This window comes from Gavia stellata, chromosome 8 (assembly GCF_030936135.1).
Source record: "Gavia stellata isolate bGavSte3 chromosome 8, bGavSte3.hap2, whole genome shotgun sequence".
Taxonomy (NCBI): domain Eukaryota; kingdom Metazoa; phylum Chordata; class Aves; order Gaviiformes; family Gaviidae; genus Gavia; species Gavia stellata.
In genome coordinates, this window is record NC_082601.1 from 29,876,340 (window position 1) to 29,901,452 (window position 25,113).

At 37.9% G+C, this 25,113-nt stretch overlaps 1 protein-coding gene across 2 annotated transcripts; it reads right to left on the bottom strand.

The window, feature by feature from the left end:
* Window positions 1–2,038: 2,038 nt before the first annotated feature.
* On the bottom strand, window positions 2,039–14,447 carry CMKLR2 (chemerin chemokine-like receptor 2). Of its 2 annotated transcripts, none has more exons than XM_059820378.1 (2): window positions 14,287–14,447; window positions 2,039–3,176 (listed from the first exon to the last, which is right to left on the bottom strand). In XM_059820378.1, exon 2 carries the CDS (start codon window positions 3,158–3,160, stop codon window positions 2,108–2,110), a length of 1,053 nt encoding a protein of 350 aa, XP_059676361.1. In that variant the 5' UTR covers window positions 3,161–3,176; window positions 14,287–14,447; the 3' UTR covers window positions 2,039–2,107. The 2 variants fall into 2 exon arrangements, with proteins under 2 accessions (XP_059676361.1, XP_059676360.1); XM_059820377.1 differs by lacking the exon at window positions 14,287–14,447 and adding an exon at window positions 9,595–9,722.
* Window positions 14,448–25,113: the final 10,666 nt, after the last annotated feature.

Sequence of the window (25,113 nt, forward strand, 5' to 3'; positions counted from 1 at the left end):
GTTAACTTGTCTCATTATAATCTCATTATAATGCTAAAGAACACACCTAGCTAGAAAAGCCCCCAACCCAGTTAAGCCCCCTACTCTCTGAGCATGCATAGTGAATTAAAGGAGAACTATAACTTTAAGATGAAGTAAGAAAAATACTAACCCATAGTTAATTAAGGGGTAGAACCAGTAGGTGTAACTTTGTTAATTGTTTAAATACCTGTCATGATTTTAACCTGGTGTGCACGTTAGGAGGAGAAATCCCCCATGCACCCAGCGCTGCAGTAAACCAATGTCAACTTTCTAAACTATCATTTGGTTTGGAGAGTTTTCTTGGTTACAATTTCTGGTAACAACTGCATATTGCTGCTGAGAAAAGCAAATGAACACACTCTTTGGAAACAACAAAATTTTATTATTTCACTTGGAGTACAGTCAGGAGAGTAGTACTAATACATCATTCTTAGAAAGATGCCAGGCAACATGTGAAGAAAAACTGCAAAATGTTTGATTTAGGCACATTCCACAGCACAGTGCCAAAGTATCATGATGAGTCACTATGTACCAGGCAGCAAATGACTCAAAGGAAGAGTACTGCTTACCAACTTTCCAGCCCAAAGTGAAATACATTGAAATTCCACTGATCCTGCCTGACTCTCCCAAACTCTGAAACCAGAGCCCAAAGAAAGTTACAGACTGCAGTCAGACTGTTTCTATTTGTTCAGCTACCAATACTGGATGTACTTATGCATGCATATATATTATACAAAAGCAAATATATTTACATATAAGGCCTCATTTACAGTATAAATGCTACTTATGTGTGTTGGCAGGCCATAGAAACTAGGTAGAATATCTGAAAGGCAGTTTTATTCTATATACCTAGGCCAATAACAAGAATAAATGGCTCAAATTTACCCAAAGCTTTATGCTTTTACTTTTAGTGGAGTTTTATCCCACATTCAACTTTTTAATTAAGTGGTATTGCATCAGAAATTGGTCCACTCCACTTAGCATATATGTTTGCATTAGTGCATGTGTGATTCTACAGCAAGCAACAAGTTGGAACAGAATACAGCATAACTGGGACTACTTCATCTTTCTTATGGGAGGGGACTCCGTTTCCTGGATGTACTGTCTTGCTTCGCATTTGGCAAAGTTATCCAAATTTGGCTGCAGACTTGTAACAGAATGTTATTGAATTCACTCTGCCCATTTTTAGAAGATTGCCATTAAGGCAAACAAAATGTTATATTATTTCTTTACCTTGACAGAGCAATAAAGAGTAACCAATAGTTGTAAACCTCTTTAAGCCTGAAAGTTTAAACACAGAAAAAAGAACAAGTGTGGCAGGAGGCCTTTAATCTCAGCTTCCGTAAGAAACATTTTCACTAATTCTTTGCACATTTGAAAGGAGCCTAATACCTGTATGAAACACCTGCTCAGTATTTTGCACCCAACTGGTGCTAAAAGCAGAAGAATAAGTGACCAGAAAACACAGGATCGCCTGTCTTAGTTTTGAGTATAAGAAAAAGAGCCCTGGGAGAAAACAGATTTTATTTCCATATTTTTCTTTTTTGTCAAGAGAAGGCAGTAATTCAGTGTTCTCTGTCTTGGGATTCTTCTCCAACTGCACCGACAGCTTCGCTTAGCTGGGATGCAGCTAGGTGATTCCTGTTTAAGGCAATACTAGACAATCAGGAGACCCATGACCCATTGATATATGGCCACGACCTCTTGGATGAGAATGCCTAGATCAAGAGTGTTATCAGTGGTGGCAAGGAGGAATATTTTTATTATGTGCTCTTTTGATATCAATGAGGTATGGAACCACAACAAAACAAGAGGACTACAACAACATTCCTGATCAAAAACCCAGCTGGAGCAATTCCACTTAAGCTGACAACTTTCAGTTCAGGATCTGTGTGCATTGCAAGTACACCACACCCAAACGATGTGTCCTTTAAAAACCTTTCAAGGAAAGCAGCATGTGCAATTAAGCCAGCTGTTTACATAAAACTGTACATGCAAAAATGCACATCTGACTAGCAGATGTGAAGTCAAGAACACCTCCAAATCTCCTGTCAGCTATTTTGGAGAGGGGTGGTGACAAGAGCAGTCACTGAGCAGTTTCACAGTAGTGCACAGGCGCGTGGGTGTTGTCCGAGCTCCACAGTTGCTCACTGACAGTTCCCGAGCGGCTCACCTCCCACAGTGCCAATTTTAGCACCTCAGAGACTGTTGTCTTGACCTGGGCCTGGAACTTTTTGCTAATCAGAACGTAGAGGATTGGATTGAGGCAACTGTTGATGAAACCAAGGCCAGTGGAAAGGGGAATGCCATCCTGCAGTAAGTCATGCAAATTCTCATCGTGGTGAGCAGACAGCTCCACAATGCTGAATATGTGATATGGTGTCCAGCAAACAAAAAAAGCTACAACTACAGCAATGATGGTCCAAAAAAGTCTGCTGGAAGTCAATACAGTTCTCCTCTTCACTTTGACAATCAGCAATGAGTAGCAAATGACCATGGTCACTAGAGGAAAGAGGTAACCAAATGCAAGCCTCACCCAAATGAGAATGTGATGTGTCAGCAAAATAAGTTCTCTGTCATGGACATGGAAGTTGTTGTAGCAAATGGTCACATTGTTGAGAATTGTAGCTGTGTCTCTAAAGTATAAGGCAGGGCCACCAATAACTGCAGCTGACATCCAAATGATCCCACTAAGAATGAGGGTGTTCCTTACAGTCCGATACTTGTAGGAAAAGACTGGGTGGACAAGGCGGATGTAGCGGTCAAGGCTGATGAATGTCAGGAAGAAAACACTGGCAAACATATTAAGTAGTGCAATGAACGAGTTCATTTTGCAGAGCCACTTCCCAAAAGGCCAGTGGAAGCCCATTGCCACATATGTAATATAGAGGGGCAGAAAGAGAACAAAAATGAAATCTGCAATGGCCAGATTGAGGAACCAGAGTGTGGAAACAGATTTATCCCACTTAAAGCCCATAAACCAGATGACGATGGCATTACCTGGCACTCCCAGCAGAAATGCCACACTGTAAAAGGAAAGGGAAATCATATGGGCAATGCTGAGGGAGGACTGGGGTGATTCATCTTCCTCAGACAGGTCATAGAAATAAGAGTAGTTCTCGAAATCTTCAAATGTCATGTTGCACAGTTGCTTTCTGAGGAAGAAAAGAAATGGAACAGTCAAAGGAGAAATGTTTTACAGCATTGCAAATAATAACTTGCAATTCCTTTAAGTTCTTGGTCATAAAAAAACCCCAAAACATTGAGTTAGTTTCACATATCTATCACTTTTTAGCTGTCAGTTGCTAGCACAAAGCTTGTGCAGTATTTTGGTCACAGGCATTTCAAGAAATGCTCAAATCAAGACAACACTTGAAATCTTCAGGAGCTGTTTTCCTTGCATTTATTTCTTAACAGAGAGCACTGAGCACAGTATCACTCATGAATTTCTGGGAGACCAGCTGCGAAGTTTTACCAAAGTGTGATTTTTCTATTCTTTTCTAGTTGGGTTTCATATTTTACTGCTCTGTTCCTACTTGAAGCAAGTTTTATGGATTATATTTGTCAGAAATCAGAGAAGCGCCAGGCATCTGTGTAGGCAAAAAAGTGCAGTTAAAATGCCAGGAAGCCCTTTTTTATAAAATTACCAGTCACACACAACCCCCCCTCAAATTATAGTTAAAAATCATAGACAGTGATTTCTCCAGCAAGTGAAAGTTCATGCGTTTATACATCCATCATGTATCTTTGTACCAAGGAATGCTGATTTTCAGACACATTCAACATATTAGATTTCCTTAATGCAGCAAAGGATGTAGAAAAGGAAAGCTGAGAAACAGGTAATAGATGAAAGAAAATAAAGCTTCCCAGGAGAATAAGACACATGGCAAGAGCTATAGATGAAAATATGTATGTGTCTTTTTTTCTTTTATTTTATTTTTTAAGACAGAATGACAGTCTGTTTTCTTCTGTTGCAAAAGCTTCTGGAACTTACAAGTACAACATGATTTTTCACATAGGAATTTTCTTCTAAAACTGGAAAGGAAGAGTGTGGGAGGAAGAGAAAGCAGGGGGGGAAAGGAAAATATAAACCAAAAGAAAAATCAGAAAAAAATAAATGAATGGGAAAACAGATAGCAAAAAGAGTTTGAACTGGTAAAAGCACTCAGAAGTTATGTATTCATTCCACAGCACAGACAAAGCTGCAGCACAGCACAGATGGCCACAATCTGACAAAAGTATCTGCCACGGTCAAAACAAATATTCTGCAAAATTCTGTTATCATTTAAAGTTATAGTGTCTGCCTGGACTCAGCTGCACTAAAAACCTGTCCCTGAGAGCAGGATACGTCCAGCCTGTTAGCTGTACTATGGATGAGCTCACCGGTACACTTCTGAGCACCAGCTCTGTTCAGAAACTGAAATTCAACCCACATTTTGGAACCCAGCTCTGCATTCCTGTAATTCCATTAATTTTAGCATGCTAAGGACAAGAGGAGCAGGGTCTCCAGAGTACATTGCCTGCAGAACCATATCTGCAAGCTTGTATTCATGTACATACCTTTCCTCCAAAAAAGTAGTTTGCTTATTTTGAAAGGATTACTCCCACAAGTGAAGCTACGCATGTGTACACACATCAGCAGGATTAGATTTCTCATTTGCTGATGGATATACAAGGTAAAATAAAAAGTTGTGTAATTTTATATCTCTTGATAAAAAAAATATGTAATAGGAGACAATACAGCCTGTCCTGTCAAGAGGCTATGATAACATTTGCCCTTTGAAATTTACACCAGGCTGAAGGAATGTTATTTGGTTTGCTGTCCTGATAAAATTATACTTATTGGGCTGCATTTATGTAATTACATGCCCCTTGGGGGTAGATTCTGTATCAAATACCAGTACCACCCATCTGAGTCATTTTTTCGAATAGCTTAACATCTGCTGAGAAATAGTATAAACAAGAAGCAGTATCACTAACATCTGGAACATCATTACATTCGGACAGTTTCAGAGGACAGTCAGGTAAATAACTGGATTTTTAAGTGTCTTTGCCTATATACAGAACTATACCTTCAAATCTAATTTCTGCAATTAAACAAAAAAAATCCTATTTTTCAGACTCTTGCTGATTAACATCCTGTATTCCAGTCACTAATCAATTTTGCTTTTAGGTTTCTTAAGGGCTAGCACAATGCAACAATACTTGGATTCAAACATTTCCTCTGTATATGTGTAATCCCCAAACCTTTTTTTTTTTTGGCTAAAAAAACATGTAACAATAACAAACATTTGCCTACTGCCCAACAATGTTAATTTTGTATTTAGAATTTCAAAGATGATGTCTAGCAGGAGAAAGAAAACATACCTAAATAAATACCAAATATTTACCAAGCCTCCTGTAGTTTAAAACTCCTCCACTAAAAGACCACACCTCTAGAATGCAATTAGTTTTCCAAGCTTGTATTTTTCCTTACCTCTAACTCCTAGTCTTCCAATGCAGTAACTCTTTAGCAGTGGGAGCAAAAAAGCAGGAGGAACATTGCTTACCATTGCTCCCAGTGCACAGATGCTGAAACTAGACTCTATGGCTAGAGCTCAGCAAAGACTGACAATTACATTTGCAAAGCCCAGAAACTTTTACCTCTGACAGCCACATATATGAAGCACTTCTGTAACAGGACTCAGTGTTAAGCCCTGCTCTGAAAAAGATAAGCAGTACGTGATTTTCAGTGGAGCTATGCTGGTTTACATCAACAAGGAGCCAGATTTTTTCTTCTGGGATAACCATTAACCATCATTCAACAGGGATGCTTCTTTGTGTTCTTGAAACACACATAGTCCCAAATGCATGAGTTTTGGTTTTATTTATTAATAAACTTTCAGAGGCAGAACAGTCTTGCAGTTCAAGTCTAGGTCTTGAAAGTGAAGAAATCTAATTCTATTCCTTATTCTGTCACTGATTTCCTGTATAAAATTTGACAAATGGCCTAATTTCCAGGCTGGAAGGACTCTCATGAACCTGTCTGCAAAGAGAGGCTCAGAAGAGAAAACAAGACTTTTTACCAGCAGTTTCTGCTTGGCTTTCAGGCCAGCTGCTAGAAAGGGTAAGGGAGGTTTGGTGCAGTTCACTGGCTCAGTCCCTGCTGGTCCAAGATTGCAAAAAGGAGCCAGAGGGAGGAAAATATTTTTCAATAAACAGGAAAGTGTGGTTAGAAGCCTCGCAATAGGACTTGGGGGTAGACCCAGGTTACAGAACAGTGTTGTACTGCATATGGATGAATATAACCAAGTTTAGACTTCATCCTGTCTTTTTTTTTTTTAATAGTACAGAGCCTGTGTAAAGTGTACGCTCAGCAGTTGTTTGACTGGAGTCTGTTCCTGTTTGCTGAGGTCACAAGCAGCTCTGAAAACTGAGCCTCCTTGATTCAATTGCTTAGTTATGAATATAGTCGCTTAATTTTAAGCAAATAGGTTTCAGAATGCTTGACCAGGAGGTTTCATTTCCTGTCCCCTTCTGTAAAACAGAAGTTAATTACTAAACAACTTCGCAGGAATATCACAGGCTGGTGCATGGTGCTAGTGCCTTTCAGATTCTGGGACAGACAACAGAATTACCAAGAAATACAGATTGTTAGGAAATATTTATAAAATACAAAGCCACAGAACTACTGGGAAGAGACTTCACCATGTGCTACATGAACTGGCTTTCTCTGAATTTCAGCAGGGAATTACAGAATCGGATCTCAATTGACATATTCACAGCTTTTTACTACAAGCACCTAGAGTTCGTTTTCTCTGTCACCATTATGGTATTTCATGAAGTTGAGCCATAATGACAACTTAAGACAAATGATTGTATCTGCTTAAAATAAAACAGCTTTTGTCACACTAAGAATGGTTATGACATGGGACTAGTACTTGGGACTCTACTCATGGCTAAGCCACATGCATCCTGTTTGACCAGGGCAAGTCGTTTGACCTCTCCACGCCTCACCCCTGAGGTCAGTGGAAAGGCTTTGGAATGAAATTACATTGGGTTTTCAGTCTAAAATAGGAGAAAACAAACAAACAAAACGGTTGCAATTTCACTCACTTCACTTGATGCAAAGTCTTCCTGGGGGTTCAAAGTTCTCTGGGCACCACACAAGTTAGGGTCCAATTTAATTACACTGGTAGTTTATGCCACGTGTTTGAGCTACAGCCCACACAACCTCTCTCACATTTGGTCCTCATTACTTTCGAAATTTACAGAGAGGTCCAAGGGAAGAGCTTATTCACTGTCTATGTTAGTTAAAAGTTAACACAAATATTTTAGCAGTAGTCCCTATCTATTTATTCAGTGTGATAAACAGTGCTCAGAGCCTCTGGCCAGCTAAATTGATTTCAGAAGTCACAATAGTGGGTCCTGACTTAATAGGAAAATTATGGCTTGTGGAGTTGGCTGTCTCAATAGTTAACTTCATAGAGGGAATGTATTACACAAACCCTCCTTTTAATGTCTTTATGAATAATTCTGAGCATAGCACATTCCACGTGTATAATCTATAGCTAAAGGCAAGCTTAACTGATTGATTCACTTCACCTAAACCCTGCTTGTCATACTGTGTCTCAGCAAGTTTGTCCGGATATTGAATTCACTTGAGAGCCCTCAAAAAAATTTCTTGGAACTTTTGAGGTGTTAAATTTTGAATTTGTCTAGCTTCAAAAACATAAACATGAAATTCACCCAGTAGTTTATCTGTAAAGTTCAAAACACAGAAGGCTGAGCAAGTCTGTTGGAGGTATATACCTATTTCTGGCAAGTATTTTACAAAGACATGAGAAAAGATCCTAAAACTCACAAGGAACACTGATGAGATTACAAACCATCATAGACTCATATTTCTTCCTCAAAAGAACAAAGCCAAGATGACTACTTGCATCCATGTAGAAACATTTCTACAGCAGGAAGTGCCCGATACATGCATACTACAAAATTAAATCATAGCTATGCTATAATTTAAGCCTAAAGCTGGCCCTGCAGACAAAGCTACTAGGAAATGAGCATTTTAAGCTAGTATACACAAAAGCAGAATCAAGGCTTGTGTGTATGTTTAATCTTTCAGAGACACATACACAAACACCTATCTCTTGACTATCATTTTAATGGTCATTGGACATATGGTAATAAAATGACTTTGTAAGCCATCCTGAATTCAACAACTAGAATGGGTCATAATAGATATTATGTGTGACTGGAAACCTTTTCAAGCCATGATATAGATGCATTTGTTCCAGCAGACAAGACAAGAATATAAATAACCACCACTCTCCATTACATCTCTCAGTGAAGCAATGTTAGAAATGTATACGCAATGTACTAGCTAGACATGTCCTAAAATTTATGCCAAAAACAACTTTCTTTGAGCAAGGCCAAACATGACCTTATTAGTCATAACACACCACTTCATCTGTGGTATTGAAGTCATTTGACCAGATAATAGCCTCATAACATTTTACACAAAGTGAGTGTTACAGTGGAATTAAACCCTTAACAGAGCAGACTCAGTTAATATTGGTAAAACAATTATTTCAGACCAGCACTTTTGCCGCCACAGAAATGTTAAACAAAGGGAAAACCCAACTTCATATCTAAGTAATGCTGCTGTAATAGGAAAAGTATCTACAGTAAGTCTGGCCTGAATATAGCCAATCATCCAGACAACTGCTGCAATTGAACAGCACACCATTTCCACAATCAGGTAACTCATAAATGTCTGCAACCAGCAACTGTGTATCATCAAAAGTGATTTACTTTCATGCTGATCCAAAGCACCAAGACTTGCATCCCCAAAGAAGACAAAGAAACTCAGATGTCCTCAGGATATGCACTGGCAGGGGGGCGCACTTGGTGACTGTGTAGTTAGTGCTTGCTCCTGCTCTTATTCCCTTCCATCAATACAGCTAAAAGTAGAAATATCTTTTTTAATACTCCTTTTGAACATAAGGAGTTGCCATAACCACTGCAAGTCTACCATGTGACCACAAACATATTACAGCAGAGTCAAGAAAACAACAGATGATATCTGTGAAACACTTAAAGTGGCCTCACTGGGGGGGGGGGGGGGGGGGGGGGGGGGCGGGGGGTGGTGGTGGTGAGAAAGACCCAAGCATTCTTACAAGTAGGTAAAAATAGAAGTTTAGGTAAACAGTGCCACTTGAGATTTAAAATACAGTCTTACACTGCATGTGTCAGCACTGCCGAAGTATTTACATAGCCAGTCATAAGACCTCAGTATTCACAACTCTTAGTGAAAGTGGACTCAATTGAGAAGTATCATCAGCCTGGTTTACAGATGAGAAGGCTGAGAACGTACAGGAAGTCTCTGATCAAACCAGGTGCTAAACCTAGAGTCCCTGCTTAGTGGTTCAACCACAGTCCTATCCTCCTTTCTTAAATGTAACACTGTTCCCTCACTCGTGATGGAGTGGAGAAACCACAGCTTCACCTCCGGGAGACCTTCCCTTTCCTGAAGGGAGGCTCTCCCCTGTGCCATCGTGCCCACCGTGTTGCAGGGAGCCAGCACCTAACCTGGGCAGACCTTGCAGATTCTGGTCTGTTTTCTCTATGCTGAAGAGAAAAGGAACCTGGATCTCCACCATTTGCTTGTCATATACATTAATGTGTCTCCACAGGCCCAGGACATACCTAAGAGCCATTAAGCACACCTCTCAGGTGACAAAGCCCAGCAGGTACATCATATATCGTATTGGCTGTATCCTCAGCATGTAAGATATGCACACGAATCAAGTATTGTTCCAGGAAAATTTCACATGTTTTCTATTCCTCCATAAACGCCAGCAGTATTTTCTTTGGCTATAAGCCACCATAATAACTAGAGTAACGGAGATATCCAATCTAAAATTTTTAAATTGCTTCAGCTTCACAGTGGCTAGATTGGTAAGATAATAAACACTTGTATTTCTAATCAAGCATGGTTTTTTATGTTTCTCATGCAAAAATTATATGGAATTTTTACTTCACAACTGTTTCATATATTTGTGATGAAAGAAGATTTTTGACTAGCTTTCATATAATCATTACATGATCATGCAGCTCTGAGCATGTTTATTGAATGGTTGTACTCCTTCAGCAAACACATGATTTAACCACAACTCCCTCCTAACAGGAAGTAGCAAAGTGAGAGCAGAGAATAGAGTGAATGCAGAGATTTCTTTCAGACTATCAACTGTTGTCTCAGCAGACTGATTAAGGCCAATTAAACATATGTTAGACAACAGCCATTCTAAAGTTACTGCAGGGTAACAACAGGTCATTACGGAAAAAATAAAATAACACTCTCCAGCAAGATGCAAAATCTCTATTGAATAACAGATTAAAATAGTTTACAATCTGTTACACTTACAGTCCTTTTAACAAGAAGAGTTAAGAGCTAACCCCAGAGAAAATTAGCAACACAACTCATTCCTCAAATATGCCTTCTTATGTCCTATTCTATTTCGCATATTAATTTCACAGTCACTTCTAACAGTATGCTTGGTTATGTACTGCCCTCTAAATTGATCTCTGTTCTTCTAGGTTTATTCTACTGCTCATTAAATCTACATCGCAGTTTCTTCCAGCATGATTGCAATATTACTATGTTTATATTACTCTTGACACTTACTCTTGCATGGCTATATCAGAACATCCAATTCCAAAATAGTGATAGTATATAACCAAAACATTCCAGCTGATAACATACTTTATTCTGTCCTCACAGTTAATACACTAGGATCACTGTGTCCAGTACATCAAGGGTATCTGCTTCTGTATCAGTGTTCTTCTAATATTCCTCCTCATACAAAGCTAATTCTTTTATTTACTTGAAGTTCAAGTCTAAAATAAACACTGCCTGTACTCCTGCAAAACTGAAAAATTCATATTAATAGAATTTCAGGAGGGCTGGATATTTATCTGTCTCCCTAATATGGCATTGGGAACACTCCCTAGCACTGATAAGAATAGATTGCGCTGATGATTAAGGTGTTAAACTAGGAGCTTGGAAATACTGGTTTTACAGGCTTCCATATTACCTTGCAAATCACTTCTATGGCATGTTGAACTTTACCCCACCAGATATGTTACAACACCCTCAGTTAAAAGTTTAGGACCTCAGCAACATGTTACTCAGTTTTCTTAAATGGACAATAGTTCTTAACATTTTCAAAACATCTCATTAAAATGATGTAGAGCTGAGCTCATTAAAAGAGGATCACTAGAAAGAAGAAATGGGAGTGTAGAAAGTGATATTACATTGACGGTACAGGACTTACTACTCACCACTTTCTCTCTTTCATCTAGAAGGCTTCAAAAGAGAATAAAACTTCTGTGCCAGGCTCACACTTGCTGAAAGAGGTAAGTATTTTATGTTGGGAAAGTACCCAAAGGCCCTAGCCTTTGAGATCAAAGCCTCACTGGATCTAGGCACTATAAGCACATAATGAGAGACAACTCCTTCCTTGTTTATAATTAAACAGAAAAAACAGACACAAGAAGAGTAGGGAAGGGAACAGAAGTATCTCACCCAAAGTCAAGCAGTAGATTCAAAGGCAGCGTTGGCAGCAGAATTCAGGCCTTGCCGAAAGAACGGAGAGGCAAATATCTTTTGTGGATAAAGGGAAAAGGTGCTGGTTCTTCATACTTGTGCCTTGTGATTCTTGAAATACATCTTTCAAGAAGTATCAAAAAGGGACAAGAGAGCCTGGGCTGGGAAAGAGAAGTAGGAGAAGGCTGCAAACTCTTTGCTAGCTAACGTCCCTGGCAAGGACTGAAGATTTCTAGAGTGCTGGCCTTTGCAGATAACCCTTGCAAACAAACTTTACTTGTAGCAGTAAGTTTTGTTAGTTTCCCTTTGAGCCCACTAATGAAAAAGTATTGTTTCTGCAGCAGGACTGTTCAGTTCATCTAAAGAATTGTAATGCAGTAAAATGGTGGGCCAGGCGTAAGGGAGCTACAAGAAGCCAGCAAAAATTCTCTCTGGAAAAGAGCAGCCATGGGCTGGTACAGGGCTTTTTTGTCTCCAGGCCCTCGACCTCTGGAACGTATTGAAGATACAAAGAGCACAAAATTAGCTGAGCTCCCTTGGAAGTACTATATGCTTCTTTTGAGGACACATAATTTTTCTTTTTGCCTCAGGAGCCTCAAGCACACTGCAAAAGTAGCAGCAAGCGTGGGAGAGTTGATCTGTGCATGATGGCATCTTCCCTTCGAAAACCAAGTGTCTCTTGGACACCGCCCACCCCAATCACAGCAACCCCTTCTTCTGGTAACAGGCCATGAGAAACTGTTCCTCGCACTCAGCTCTCTTTTGCAAAGCCAGCAACAACAGAGCCCTGCACTGTTATGAAACTGCTAGCTTCAGACTGAATGAACACAAATCAAACCATTATCAGAAATAATGAGTGAAAATTAGCCAGACAACCAGCCACGACAGTAAGAGAAACAGCTGAACTGTTTGTGCATTCCGTAAGATAATATGAATAAATAAGCAAATAACAAGGCCATTCAACAGACTACCATCCTCTGCAAAACTAGCTGCTTAGTACTCGGAATAGCAGAGTTATTAATAAAAAACTAATATCTAAGACCAGATCGCAAACTTAAAGCGGCTTTTAAAAAACATAAGAAGAAAATTCTTTAATGCAACTGGCTTTTTTAGGAAACAGGTAAGTTTTCCTCTTGAATCAATCTATCAGAAATAAACACAAATCTAACAGCATTTCAGAAGTTGCTCATTAGGTTATCAGTAGAGAAGGAAATTCTTAACATGAAAAGGAAGAATTTATAATATATAGTACATACAAATTGCATTACTGTCATCAACAGTTTTCCTCTGGCCCCACTGGTGCAGTAAAAAACTGTGGTCAGATCCTGCCTAGGAATCTTTATATAGAGTTTCCCTGACTTATGATCCCTCTCCACAAAGGCAGTTAGAGAATCCAAACCATAAATTCATTCTCCAAAGTCAAATAACTTCCACTATGCCACACTCAGAGATTCTAAGTGCAATAAAAGTGCACTCTAATATCACTCATAGCACATATAAAATCCCTAGGATTAAAGTAAACTTGGTAGGACCGCTATCCTGTCTGCCTGGCATAAGTGGTTGACAATGTTTTAAATTCCAGCAGAAGCTGCAGTGACATTAAACAAAAGTAAATTGGGTTATCAAAATATTTGCATTTCATAGTTCAGCTGAGGCAAAACAATAATATGATGCTACTGAAAGTAAGCTCTCATAAGCAAGTTAATCCTGAACTAGTTTCTACAAACCTGATCTGACAAATTCCTTTATCCTGATGTACCCTCACTCACTCTCTTCTCCTTAGCTATGAATTATTAAACATTTAAAATTATTCAGTAATGCAATTTTATTCAGCTAGAAAGAAAATATGTTTTAATTCATAGACAATCTATACATCTTCTGTAAATCTACAAAAACAGGTCTGGGATATTTTTTGGCTTTGCAAGATCAAATTTAGAAAGGCTACAGGTGACAACAACATGGTTATCACTAAGTCTAAATAAGAGGTGGAATCCAGCCCTGTCTCATTGCATGGTAATATAAGAGGCTTCAAATCTTCTTGTCACTTCCTAGCAAACATGCTCCCATGCACTTGATCACAGCTAGATCCACATCCTACCTTATTCCATGATGGTTAGGGAAAACACACACATCTTCCAGCTCAGATCACAGAAGCCCTTTTTAATTCTTCATGACTGCAATTCTTCAGAATTATTTTGTTAATCTGCTACTTAAGTTGAAATGATTTCTAGTTTCTGTTCTAGAATCTATTCAGAACTGCTGTACTTATTTCTAATAACACTGGGAATTGCTATAGATATAGGAGACATACTATCCCTAAGCAAATGAAACAAATTAAAACCAACACACAAGGTGGGGGGGGAGGGGGGGGGGAGAGAGATTTAAGTCAAGGTCACTTACCATTCTCTGACAGGATAAAAGACTCCTTGAAATGTGATAAACACATTCAAAAGTCATTAAAAATTAAATTCACACATACTTTCATATCTTTTCTTGCTGCAGGGGTGGTTCAAAATAATCTTTGAAATAAATATCCCATTCTTTCTTCCAAGAAGCTCTTTTAGCCAGTATATGCTACACTACAGGATTTGCTTGCAGGTGTTGTAGCTGTAGAAACACATTATTTAGAAGGGAGGGAGAGAAAGATTTAAAATATAACAGAGAGATTGACCTACCTTGTTCAGTTCTTTGGAATGAAACACACTGGAAATCAGGGATGTGAGCTCTGTAGCAGAAGGAAGAATGAAGTGATTTGCAGAGTTCCGAGTGACTTCAGTGTGATTCCAGATGCTTCACTTGGCTACTGCCTTCGTTCTAATAAAGCTGCAGAATGATATAATGCCGTGTTTGTTTTCAGCTGAGGAAGTTGTTTCCAACTTCCCTTGGTTTTCTAGACCCAGTTTTGAAATATTGCCTTTCTGTATAATCCCAGTATTTCACCAAAAATAAATGTCAGACATGTGAATGAATCATTTTGGTCAGTGTCCAAGCAAGCAACAGATGTGGTGGCTGATGAATGGAAAGGGACCTTACAGTTGTAGGCTGCTTTTTGTTATGCAGAGAAGAGGTTCAACAGTATTTCTTTGTAAGCACTCTGGTTTACAGAAAATAATGTTGAATGAGCAGAAAGATGCTTTACAAGTCACACTAAAAGCATAATTTTCTAACTGTACGGTGAGATATATTAATTTTGTATTTATGATTGGTATAATCATCTCCTTTTGTATGTAAGAGAGAAGCGAGCTCCTCAAAACATCACTAATCGGCGTCTCTTGTCAGTCAGTGCAACACTGGTCAGAAATTTGAACTGGGTTTTGGGAGACTTGGCTTGATTCCCTGTTCTGTAAACAGCCTGCTGAGTTTTTGTGGCCGGGCATCATGATCTCCATGTAGCTTAGTTTCTCAGTCAGTAAAATGGGAATATTATTCCACTAGTATCTATATACCATAGCTTCACCTGACTGTGATGGTACTGCACTCATAATACCATTTTAAATCAGCTGAGCATTTGTCAGGCTACCCTTACCGAAAATCGAATCTTCTAGTGGAAGCAATAATCTAACAGTGGTATTCTTCCAGCATTAATGCAAAACATGTAAAATGTTCAACACTGATTGAATCTAGTCAATTCCAAATTTTCCATATATCAACTGTACCGATTCCAGTGAAAATTATAAAGAAAGAAAAAACCAACCAACCAAAAAAAACACAGAAGAGGTAAGTGCTTAGTGAGAAGCAGCAAAACTGAAATTTCAGCATCTGGTTAGCCAGGCTATCAGTTTTAAGCATCTCTCTTATGGTCCACATATCACAGATTCTCCTAACAGGAACCAAAAACTCCTTCCAGCAAAACCACCCTTCTTTGTCTTTCCTCCATGACAGCTCATCCTGTTCTGCCAATATAACTTAAAATGCTGATAGCTTGTATGTGAGGGGAAAAACCTAAGAATGAAAGGAGAATGGAGATTATGCTATGGTGGGACACAGAGTCCCTGGACCAGGAGCAAAAGACAGAGAGGCATGATTCCCATGAATATATGGCATAGGAGACAAACGGGGGTTGCCTAAGGAAAGAGTATGGGACGACTCAAGGAACTCATGATTTGCCACCTCACTTGTTTATTTCTTGCATTTTAAGGACTTCCTGTTTTCTCTAGGTAACTGATTGGTGAACCTTCACTGACAAAAGCTCTTTTAATAGTAGTTCTCTTCTTTTGTAAATATTGGGATAGGGTAAATACAGGCACCATTTAACAGCAGATCTGCTCAGGGTTTTTTTTGCTTGTAATGGCACATGAGTCTGTGTGTCTCTAGGTACTTTGCCAAATCCAGTTATTGTAAGGCAGTTAATTCAAGGGCTTGCTCAGTACTATTTCAGTAGGTCAAAGGAGGAAATTACTGGGTAGATAACCCTCACCCATGATCTACAGTAAAAGAAAAAAACCTCAGCAAGCAAAGTAGAATCACCCATTTGCCAAATGCTCTTCACTTTCTAGGTATACGGAGAATTCTGGAGAATGCAATGGACTCTAGCGGTTTTGGGGTAGTGAGGAATTGTCCTTAAGGGGGTGTTTCCTTCACCATAAACTAAAGTAGACTTGGGACTACTCTACCATATACTGAAGATGACAGTTCAGCTCCTTCATCCTTCAGAAGCAAGGGAGGATTAAACCTCACACAGCAATTTTCCTCACCCTTCCTATCAATGTACCAAATATGAAATCACAACTGCTAAGGTATTTTGTGGAGACAAGCTTTCATAGAAAATGAGTTCTTTTTTCAAGAACAGCAGATCACTGCATTTAAAAGAATCTTTCTACCAGTCTGGTCTACCTACATTTGCTCCTTTTCAATTGAAAGGGACTTTCACTCTGATGAGCAATTACCAAATTTGCACAGTATGACCAGCATATGTAATGTATCTGGGAGAAAAAAGAACAGAATTTTACAGACAAAATTGCATTTAATCTGGAAGGATTTTGTTCTGCTTGTTTTCAGTTCAGAGCTAAATACAGCATTTTATTCTTCTACAGTTTTGATTAACCACAGTGAGAACCTTAAGTCCCTGAAGAATGTAAGCTTGGGCCCTAAACCTTTCCCTGCTTTAGTTCCTTCTATGCTCAGACACAGTAAAACTGGAATGGTGAGTCCCAAATTACATGACTTTTTAATATATACTTCCATGCAACTCATTAACATAATTTTGAGCATGATCTTTTCAGGTAATTTTGTGAAAGTTATATGCTTCGAAGAAAATCAATTAAAAAAAAAAAAAGGTACCTTGTTTCCTTTCACGTCTTCTCCTTCTTCTACGTGAAAGATGTATTTTATTTTGCCATGTCATCCGTGCTTTTTCAACAGGGTAAGTTAATGAAATCTTGGGGGTTTTACTCTACATTAAGTATGGCAATATGTCAGAGCTATACTGAAGAGGGACATGCATTCATGAACATACAGTGCATGTGGGACTTGCAGAGCAGAGAAATACTACTTTATACCTGACAGAAAAGGAACATAGGAGAGCATTTTCATATAAATAATAGATATTTGCAGTGAATAAACTAGGTCTACTGAAAAGCAAATTAGTTTTAAAAGCACTTCTGATTGTTTTTTTTTTCCAAACCCTATAAAACAAAGCAAAGGCAGAGGATGTATGGAAAAAAAAGATATAGGGGAAAAGCCTTCAGAAATACTTTACCAGTATTAACCAAAGCACAAATTACAAACCAATAAACAAAAACAAAGTAGCTTTAATTTACCTGGATTACCAACAATTGCCCAATAGTTCTGATAATTATTTCCCACTGCTGGGACCACCGGATATTATCAAGCTGCCTATTAGTATGTGCAGATAATCTCAGCACTAACAAACACCCTAGACTAAATTCAATGTGCACTAATTCAATTAAGTTGTACCAACCATGAATTTGCAAACTAGATCAAACAAAAGATATTTAGTTTTTCTCAGGGTTAATTTAAGCTGAACAGCACAAGAAAGAAATTACTTACCTTTTGAGGATTCAGCTATTTACATTTCTGTTCTTTTTTTAAAAAAATAAATTGATCTTCACTGTTCCTTTGTCCTCACTGTTTGAATTAACACCTCATCGATTAAAATCCACTCTGGAAAGACAGCGTTTAACTACCTGACAAATCAGGAAAAGGGTAATTTCCTCCCTTCCTGTGAAACTAATGACTATTCACGCCTATCCTTTTGGTAAAGCTGTAATGTTTACTTGTGGCTTAACTGCCCACTGTATACCTTACTCAGCAACTATGACAAAATTCTCCAGCAACACATTCAAAACAAACCACCTGACGAAGGGAGGTTTGGCTCATTTAGGCAGGTCCACATCCTCTTTCTATGCTGATATTAAAAATCTGAAGATTTTCATGTATAATGTGTTGAAGAAATTCAGTAATTCTGCAGAAGGCAAAATCCTTTATCTAACTATTACTTCAGTTAGTTCAAAAGACACAAGCGTATAAATGAATTGCTGTATGTGTATATATATGTATATACATAAAAGTTTGAGCAGGATTTTTAGAAGCAGCACTTCATGTAACTCCTGCAAACAAAGTGAGCAGGGTGTTACATTCTATGAAATCATAAATATTGGAGAATAATTTACAAGGAAGGGAAAGAAAAATATACATTTTTTATTATGAAGAATGATACCTGGAAAAAAATACTATTAGAAATAGCCTTTTTTCCATAGTTTGCTTTTATACTTGCAGTTTTCTCATTTTCCACAAATAAGTAGGAATTATTTTCTACATAACCTTCAGACAACAGCTATTCAAATTTTGTATTCATATGACAATAAAGTAAGAGATTGTACCTGCCACTCAGATAACACTTGAAATCCACGGAATTTTCAGAGGGTGTCTTAACAACAAACCTGCTGATATGTCATTGTGTGCTAAAGATTATAATCATTGAGTAGCTAAATAGCTAACTTAACAACACTATTTTTCTATTTTAGCCAAAGTGCTGTCTCCTCCCATATAAAGGAATGCCAGTGTTTGGAAAAATAATTTCAGAGAGAACTACAGAGATACAGAAACAAAAATAAGGCTACGCAAACTATAGTTATTTCACAATCTTTAGTACTGCTATAGGGATTAACCAACTTGCACTTTTTCACGTCACATAAATTACCAGGAACTACAGAGTCACTTAGAGGTCTTAGGAAAGAAACCCTCAAAAGGCAAGTCAGAATTTACTGTTATGCACCTAATTTACAACATATGGATTGAGTCAGATGTCTCAAAAACTGCCCAAAGCCTCACCAGCCTAGGTTCACAGAAACCCAAAGCACAGAGATGAACCTGAGCCACACCTCTTCAGGATTTTAGCTGCCTCCATCCACTCAGGATCCAAGTCACCAGCATAGCTGCCTACACCTATTCTTTCAAAGAACTGAAATCTTATTTTCCATTTAAAGTATAAACTTTGGAGATTCAGTCATCCATCGTTTATGTAATAGGTCTTTCGCTTAAAACCCCAAATCCACAGTTCAAATAGGATTATATTATGGTGTTACATACAATGACCCAAGAGGTATTTAAGTTTCATGTTCTGCATTCATCTATTCAGAATTCAAAGGTAAGTCGTTGAAGCTTGTCATGAACAACATAAACCAACAAAACAAGCAGATCTGCAGGGAGGAGATGATTACAAGTTCCAGTCACTCACTACTCTGCAGGTAGACTATTGCTCTCAGCTACTGTGATCACTGTGACAGATAATGGTCTTAAACACTACAAACTGCAAACAGGAAAAGGCATTCTAACCCCCTGCAAAAGACAGAGCAAAGCTGAGGGTCAATACAAAATTAAGGATGGCTCCCTGAAAATAGATGCTAGTAGGCAGGGTGCCTATACAGGACTCATGGGTGATCAAGCAAGGTCGTTGCTTTGCAGCGTTACTACTCAAAATCTAAACTAAGACAAACACCTATGCACACGTGGAATCGTGGAGCCTGTTGGTTACTCGTTATAGTACTGACCAGCTGTTGACATTCCTTAGGATTTATGGAGATGCAAAGGCTTTAAATTGGACAGTAGCTCCTTGCAATGGAGAACGATTCCTGAACATGAGTGCAAAGCTGGTGCAAATCAAATCCAAATCAAACTCAGTCAACTATGGATGTTCTGAGAAGCTGTGGTGAGTGGTTTCAGCACATATTTGTTTGTATTTTTAAAGCTGCTTTTTATAGTCAGCTACATTTGTCAGATTGTTTTTCTGCTTAGTGGATGTGAACACATTTTGTGAAAGGTGCCAGGTGACCTTGATTCCATGGGGATTTAAGATATTTATCCATAGAAATGAATGTGAGACAGGGAGAACCAATGTAAGTTTCTGCCTACTGCTCTGCATTTGTCCTCTCCTCTGATCACTCTTAGGGGAGAGAACATAGTTCTGCTCCTAAACCATACCCAGCCCTCAGCCTCTCTGAGATGGGAGCTGATAAATCCCAATAAACCTGCTGCTTGTGATATAGGCAAAGCAAATTATTAGAAGCTCTGAAAAACACTTTGCTAGTTAAGGGCTCAATCTATAAAGTCAATGTTAACTCTCCCATTGCCTTCAGTGAAAACAAAGCTAGCACGATCTCTAATAAATTCACACAGTGGGCTCAGGAAAGGAAGCATAGAAAATCACTCTAAGCAGAGAGGCAGCTAACCCCCCCCCCCCAATATTTATTTATCCACTCTAGTTCTACTCCTTAAGCTGTATCAAGACACACAATGGTTAATTTTAAATCCTTCTTACTTTGCAATTAATTTTTTTTTTTTTTTAGAAAGAGCATGTGCTCCAAGTTCAGCAGTTAGCATGAACTTGAATATGGAATTTACATGAATGTAGAGACCAGAATTGCAGCATTTTCTGTAAAAGTTATTTAAGCAGCTACAAGACAAGTAGGCTACCTTCTAGGGCAGGGCAAACCGAGCTTGTGGAGAAGGGAACAGCTACTTCTCCATTTCAAGATGAGAAAATAGGCAAAGGAGAATTACACTAATTGTATGTAGCTTGGGTGCAAACCGGAAACTGAACTCTGATTACTTCAGTATTAGAAACATAGAACATCCAACAATGTGAAAGAGACTTCTGGTTTTACTGATGGACCAGAAAAGAGAGAGACTCAACTCTGATCCAAAGAACTACTGCAGTTCCAGTAATAGTCTGTGAAATGCTGAAGAAACACATATCAAATAAAAGGCTTTTTGTTCAAAAGTTCTTTTTCTCTTTTCAAATTTTTCCATGAAAAAGTCTCTCTATTTTCAAACTATGAGAGAAAGAGGTTTCTTTCAAAGGCTGCTGTTTTTGCTTATCAGCCTAAAATTAATTAATTCCTAGCCTAAAATTAAGTTTTGTCCTTGGAAAAAACCAGAACTTTTCTTGTTTAACTTTATGATTTTTTCCTGAATAGGATAAAGAAATCTTTCTTTAAATTATTTCCAGGGTAAAGCAACGTAGAGAGTCTGCTTGCTCTCGGATGTAAGAAAATATCTTATGTGGTTTATAGTGGCAACATTAAAAAAAAATTAACATGATTTAGAACAGCCAGTGCAGAGGAAAATAATGCTTACTTAACTACCTTGGGAATACATTTTGACCTCACCTTAAATTGACTGCAGAACATCCAGTGACTCAACATAATAGTGTATATGTATTTGGAACTCCCTAACTCCTGTAAATTATACTACAGACAAGGAAGCTGCAGAGGTATTTTACATTCAGGATCATCTCACATTCCTCTGTATCTATTTAAAACCAGAACAATTCCATTGAAATTGATGGCTATAAACATTTAATTCAGAATATTCCGAGGGGTCAAGGCAGGTTCTCAACTTCTGGGAGCTTGAAAATTCTCAAAAAACAGAATTAATCACCCTCCAAGAAGCTTTGAGAAAACTACCTCTTTGTATCAGAAATACATTATTCCCTGCTTGAGTAATGGGAATTAATACTTCCTTTTGCAAAAATGCCTTGGAGTTGCTACTATGATAGAATGTGAGGTAGGCTAGAAGGGAGTAATAGTAATCTACTATACTTACTTAAAATATTTCAATACTCTCACAGTAGCATCTGATTAAAAAAATCCACATTCATTTTGTACCTTATCTATAACAATAAAAAGAAGGATGGTTTAAAACATGCAGATGAGAATAATTCTGTTCTGAGTGTATTTCAGTCATGTTATCTGACTGTGGTTAATACAAGAACCTATCGGTCTTTCTCTTCCCTTCATAGCTGAAGGCTCTTGGGTTGTAGAGCTCCATTCAGCGTGGGGAAATGGAATCATTTTACAACTTTCCACTGCATTTTCCAGCATGTACCTGTCAGAAATAATCGTCTACTTCCAAGTAATTCGGTAACGAACACTTATACTTGAAAACTTTGCCAATTCTCAAGGGTCAATCTGACTATATCAATCAGACAATTTTAAAATCAGTGTTATTTTTGAAAATAAATATGAAACAATGGCAAATAGAATTGAGACATTCTAAGGGACTGTTATTTTTGAAGCTAAAAAAAGTTCCATGCACAACATGAAGGTCAAAGAACATCCTGCAATTCATGAGCAGTCACCTACAGGCAACCCCAACCTACTTCCTGACCTAGTCCTTTTCTTTGTGTCACTTTCCTAAAAAAACAGGCATAGTTATTTCAGAGAGATGAACTGACTGAACAATCATTGACAGAAATGACTGTGAATGTAACAGTAAACTATTCATCACTTTATGATGAAGGACGTTCTCTGAAAGCAGAACGCTCTTTCAGGTTACAAACGGGAAAAAGGATCTGCAGACGAGTTTCCCCTTTGCTTTAACTCAAGCGAATTTTACTGTGCTCCACAAGAGGTCTGTCTGGACACCACGACCACATTTTCTCCATGTTGTCTTAGGTGCAGTGTGGTTAGTCTCGGCCCAGTAATGAAAAATTTCATGCAATGTTAGGCCCATGGCATACAAACTTCTCAACTGCTGATTTAATGTCTTTGCATTTTCTTTTAGATCAGAAAGTCCTAAAAACATGTTAATTTAAGCTAATGGACAGATTCAAAACAGTTGCAGCAGTGCTAGGGTATGGATGTGAAATGTAATGTAAGAACATTAGTAGCCCATCATGCAGAAACTTTCTGAAAACACTGAATTTGGATAAATTTTGTAGCCATATGGTTTAAAGTGACACATTTAGAATCGCCTCATCAGCTGTTCCTTCTGGGTGACCTGCCAGCAAACAAACAGTGACAGCAGCTGCAACAGCAATAATAAAATGCTCTGGGATCAGCGTGAGTATCTCAGAATTTTGCTCAGCACTACTACGATAAAAATCTCTGTATTCTCCAAAGTGCATGTATACAGAAATATATTATTGAGAGCAATTTTAGTGCAAAGAAAGAAGTGTAAAACCCACAAACCCTGAAAACATAAGCCCATCAAAGCAGCAGCACGGCCTTCAAATAATAGTAAAAAAAAAAAAAGACTTAGGGAGGATTTGCTTCTAATAAGATAAGCAAAAAGATTAAAACTGCAAAGTACTTCAAGTAACCTTTTAAAAATTGAAGACCTGATTACATGAAAGTAAAATAGTATTTTTCGGAGAAAATTCTTGTTCCATGCATTTCAAAAATGCTTTTTATAACCCTCTCAGTTTTAAAAAGTATTTTAAATGTCTTCCTTGGTCACTATCCAATCATGTTTCAATTATAACACAATTGCTAAGCTTTTCAGTTGTTTAAATGATTAAGCAATTAAAATGATAATTTAAGTTGCAATTTTTTAATCTTAAGAAGGTAGTTCTGGCAAGAGAATGAAAAATAGAACAAACTTTAGATTATCCCTTAAGTTTGCGGGTTAAGCTAATATCCCATATATTGAGTATGTTTTTATTGTTAACTCAGGTAAAGCTCTTATTATAAAATTTACAAAACCTTGAGTACAACACAAAAAAAAAACCAGCTTAGTTTCAGGTAATGAGAAAGTGAACAGAATGCCCATAGTAAGTTTGCGTTCTTGTAAGATAGGACTCTTTTTAAAAAAAAAAAAAAAAAAAAGGTTTTACTTTTTGGTTTGAACTTAATTCCATATCAAAGTAAATAAAAGATCATTATTATTAAAAAAATTTATTTTTTTTCATTTAAAAATGAGAAAAATGCTTATAATAGAGAAAATAAATGTGTAATAGCAATCTGCCAACCCCAGCAAACAGTCTAAGTAAAGCAGACCGAAGAAAACAGGAAGCTCTGTTTTGAGAAAAGATTATCCTTGCCTTTTACACAGATGAGGAATTATTTTCTTTTACTTTGAAAACCCGTATTATTAAATAAAACTGAATTGATATTAAAGGGAAAAAATTGAAATACCATAGAAGATCAGATCATTGCTCCATTTAGTCTGATATCGGACAGTGGCCAGCATCAGATTGTTCAGAGAAAGACAACAAAATTCTTTCTAGAGGAGTTTACACTTCTTAGGAATTAAAGGTTTTAATGTAGTGCCAGGCGTTATGGAACATCCATTCTGCTATAAAGTTGAAAAGATCCTCCTTTCCCAAGCTCACTCAGAATGTGAAGCGCTCTAAAATCTACACGTGTACTCAGACTGTCTTGAAATTTGCAGTGGTTGTTAGAATCCAGGCTAGATCTAGCTATCCATCTTTGTGGACATTTGGCAAAAGTACTCTCTGCTTGACTCAAACCCCAGCCCTCAACTGCTGTCAGTCAGTCATCGCTTTCCTCAAATCCTGTGAAGAATTTTACCAAAACAACAATTTAAGGATAAATTAGGCTTTTAAAATTAGAATGTACAAAGCACATATGCAACAAACTAAAAACCTAAGCAAGAGTTTCCTGCTAGCTAGTTTTACCAACCTTGATTTTCTTCTGTCACATTCTCTCTTTACAATCTGAACCCAACTGTTGGAAGAAATTTGAGACTTTTTTAGGAAGATAGCTGTTGTTCATTTGTCAATTTTTCTTAACGTTCTTCATAGGTATAACCTTGACATATATTTGGCTAACGGAAGTGGAAAAACATAGCAAATCAAAGCAAAAGTAGAAAGGAAAGCAGTGAAAAGTGTATGGGACAGTTTATGGAAATTGAATAGATGAGTATACATGCCAGCAAAGAGAAAAAAGTCTGATGCTTAGACCAGGAGAGAGAAGAATTTTTAAAAGGGGAAAGGAAGTTTGTCAGCCCTGGTCAGTGTTCATGCAGATATGTGAGGAATAGGTTCCTAGGGGGCAAGAGGAAACTGTGGGAAAGGGGTATCTCTCAGTACCTTACCTGAGCTTGAATCAAGGTGCAACCTCAAGTTCATAAATACAGGAAGAGTTGAACGCCAAGAAATACTTGGCAACACAAGCCTAAGTTCTGCTATCTTTGAGTGACAGTCCAAAAGATAGAATATTACATTCTCTCCTTGCAAAAATATTCAGGAACATTCCAAGGACAAGTTATATTGCATTATAAGACAGACTCTATAGCCT

What these genes read in the sequence shown, in the direction of transcription:
- CMKLR2 (XM_059820377.1), bottom strand. Translation starts at nt 9,722, where the DNA reads ATGGCTCTTAGGTATGTCCTGGGCCTGTGGAGACACATTAATGTATAT. An exon ending in AATCTGCAAGGTCTGCCCAG is followed by an intron (nt 3,177 to 9,594) that starts GTTAGGTGCTGG and finishes TTTCTTCCTCAG; the next exon opens with AAAGCAACTGTGCAACATGA.